The 3,293-nt window shown below is 45.6% G+C and overlaps 1 protein-coding gene across 1 annotated transcript in view; it reads right to left on the bottom strand.

Annotated features, from left to right (window-relative positions):
* Nucleotides 1-3,293, bottom strand: part of T265_13016 (hypothetical protein) — a gene marked incomplete at both ends in the record, with an annotated part of 24,313 nt that overhangs the window by 10,049 nt on the left and 10,971 nt on the right. The window contains one exon of the mRNA XM_009166750.1: nucleotides 2,429-2,520. Coding sequence (XP_009165014.1) covers nucleotides 2,429-2,520 — 92 coding nt within the window. The remainder of the gene's footprint in view (nucleotides 1-2,428; nucleotides 2,521-3,293) is intronic.

Below are 3,293 nucleotides of genomic sequence, written 5' to 3'. Positions count from 1 at the left end.
GATCAGAGGAGAAGGACGATATTATGAGCCATCATGTCACCAGTAGAATCATGGTGTTCGGTTCTTGTTGCTGGCAGTAGCAGTGCGGGACATCATTAGATCCAGGACATAAAGCAAGCAGTATTGACCGTAGGTGTTTCATCAACATTCAAGTTGAAACCACCAGTGCCTCAGGAATCGGGGACAGTTGAGGCTGCAAGTGCGCGGTTGGTGCGCTTGCAGGGATTGATATCTCTACTCACCCAGATCGATATTGATCACTGATCACTTATCGTTTGGGCTAGCGTCCCTATTGGCTTGTTGGGTAACCTATTTTTGATTGGGGGGCATCCGGGTAGCCATGAGACACGTGAGGGCACGTCACCGGTGCCCTCACCGTGACCTTTGTTCATTTGCCCCCATAAGGAATCCCGTTTCTTGGTCTGTTGGTCAAATGACCGAGATTCACTCAGTGTTACCAATGAGTTGACGGACTCTTGCGCATAGCGGTCCGCTGATTGGGTTAACTTGGATCTGGCGGTTGATTGAATCCTTTGCCGACTACCATTCTTCTAGGAATTCCCTCTCGCCTATAGTACTCCCGCACGCAAAGATATGTATATTATCTAAATTAAACTTGTGTTCTTCCTTATCACTATGTATGGAAATAAGATGTAGTGGGTCGTGTCTTTTGATAGCTCTGTTGTGTTCATTTAACATGTAGGAAGTTTTGTTCCCGTCTGTTCATCGGATTTAGTACACGACGTAGCGGCTTTGGCTTCTTTCCGTCTGCCTTCTGCTGTACTGCAGTGCGCCTCCGCTCTTGTGGACAGATCGTGAGTAGTGAAGAAACGACTGAAATTAAATTTCCATGGGGCAAGATGGCCCAAGTGCTTAGAGCGCAATTTACTGACCGGAAGGTCCACGGTTCAAACACGACCTCTGACTCTCGACTTCCCTGTCTAGGCTTGGGCAACCTGGCAGTATCCCAGCCCTCGTGCTTCCTTCGGTTGGTATGACAGCTAGGCACCGGAAGGGTGCTATAACTGAGCGTTTTTTTATTTATCCCTGCACAGCGAACAAACTGACGGCCATCACTGCAACCTGAGCTACCAATATTCTCTTCAACTGTATTGTTGTTGTTAGCGCTGCACCGAATAGGCTATGGATATGTCTTCTTGAATCGCATGGGTACGGAAGAGGTGCACACGGCACAGAATGCTTCACAGTTTTCAAGTATGGTAGCAGTCGGCAGAATAAAAAAAGCTCTGAGATGTGTCAATGGTTCATATTGAAATTCGGACGCCTGTACGCTTGCTGAAGCCAGCAATCCCCACCCGAGGGGATGCAGACAGTGACATCATCAAAATAACGGCATAGACGTTATGATCTTTTCAAAACGTTCGAAGTGTTAACCAGCGAGTCCACAGTGAGAATACTTAATGAAGTACGATGTAGACTTCAACCAGGTTTCCTGACATGCATTACAATCTTACCTGGACTGTTCCACGGTATGACTCAATCGTCCGGTGAGAGGTAAACTGTACATCCGTTCTTACTGGTGGGTTGCTCATCTTCACGTAAAGCCAACACCCTTAACCGATGTCTGCCAACTGTCCATTACTTAATGTGTATACATGATTGGACGGGCTCATTAAAAAGGTAGAGAACCGCAACGGACCAGATGACCGTCCGTAAGACAACGTTCTGAGTCCAAAAGATCCCTCCAGTATTCCGAAGCATGGCCAAATAGCACGGTCGAACGTGTGTGTGTGTGTTATCGAATTATTTGAAGGGTAAGCAAAAGGACCAAGGCACAAATCGGTCGACCTGTTTCGATACGACGACACGAAGAGTAAGGCTTGTTACATTAGCCCTGTCAAACAAAGTCCACACTGAAACTATACCATAAACGAATACGACTCGTGATCTGATGCTCGCATAGCTCAAAACAGATCCCTAAACGCCGCTGGCTGAAGAAAGCATTCCTTCGAGCTACATCCCGGGGTACTCGAGAATGGAAGTAAACGATTCTAGATATCCTTTGAAACTGTGCTACAATCTGAAAGGAAGGGTTCCAATGTATTAGTTACAAATCAGTCCCCACCCAAAAGGCTCGTTCGTGAGTATGACAGCACAATCTGAAAGGAAGGGTTCCAATGTATTGGTTACAAATCAGTCCCCACCCAAGAGGCTCGTTCGTATGACAGCAAAAAACTGCAGGGCTATTATCGAACTTGAAAGTCGATAATGCGAACTGAACAGTTGCGACTCAGAGGCTAATCTGCGGTGTCAGCATCGACAGCAGTGTCAACTTTGGACACCATTACGCCATAAGAAGGCTTTGTCGGGCGTTCCTCAGCTTGTCGGTGAGAAGGATTGAGCAGTATGCACTCAACCACATCAAAACAGGGATTAGCAGTACAGATGCTGATGTGATTTTGTGAACTTGACTTGCCTGATTGTGACACCAGTAAAGTTAGTCGGCGTAAATACATAGTCTCCTCCGATGAACATCCCTGCATACGTGACGATGATGTTCTGCAAAACAAAGTAGAATAACGTTTGAGTAGCTGAACAATCGCTAGTAAGCTGATTGTTTAAACAGAAAACAGTAATCACGTGACCGAATCAACCGCCGTTCGGTACATAGGTGCAGTAACACCAAATCATTGACAACCACTCGAATACTGATAAATCAGTAAAATGATCACACTCAATCGCAAGGCAGTCGTTGAATAACGTGATCGTGTTTCAATCAATTGGAAAATGATTGAGACCGATTGGGTAGAGGTCTGGTAAACAATAAATGCACCGATTGTTTACTAAGCCTCTGAAACAATCCTGTTTCGTTTTGTGGCACCCTTCCGCTTTCACTCCACCCTCCCCCAATGCCAAGGAAGGTCAAAAAGTCCATGAAAACATTAAAAGCGGCAGAGATGCCCTGTAACTCTTTCATCAATTCGTCATCGAGATTTTTCGGAGGCGGATCATTGCTATTCTACAACCCCCAAATTCAAGTTCCTTAAGCGGGGTTCTGACTTTCGAAAAATGTTCCCAGGAATGTTCTCTAATGCCCTTCCACCACCTTGTACCTTCGCAGTGAATTAAGCTCATGAGCTTCTCTAAAACTCCGTCTCTATTTACATTTCCAGACGCTTGTGTTGACATATTAAAGGAAACATGAAAACTACGGGCAGAATGTGGACATCACGGGTTGATTTCAATCATAGTCATGTATGAGGGCAGTTCACAACAGAACATCGAACTGTTTTTGGGGAGACATCGACCAGTGACAATGAAATACAATATCG

The sequence above is a fragment of the Opisthorchis viverrini genome (genome assembly GCF_000715545.1).
Source record: "Opisthorchis viverrini unplaced genomic scaffold opera_v5_30, whole genome shotgun sequence".
NCBI classification, from domain to species: domain Eukaryota; kingdom Metazoa; phylum Platyhelminthes; class Trematoda; order Opisthorchiida; family Opisthorchiidae; genus Opisthorchis; species Opisthorchis viverrini.
This window is presented reverse-complemented; position numbering and strand designations above follow the sequence as displayed.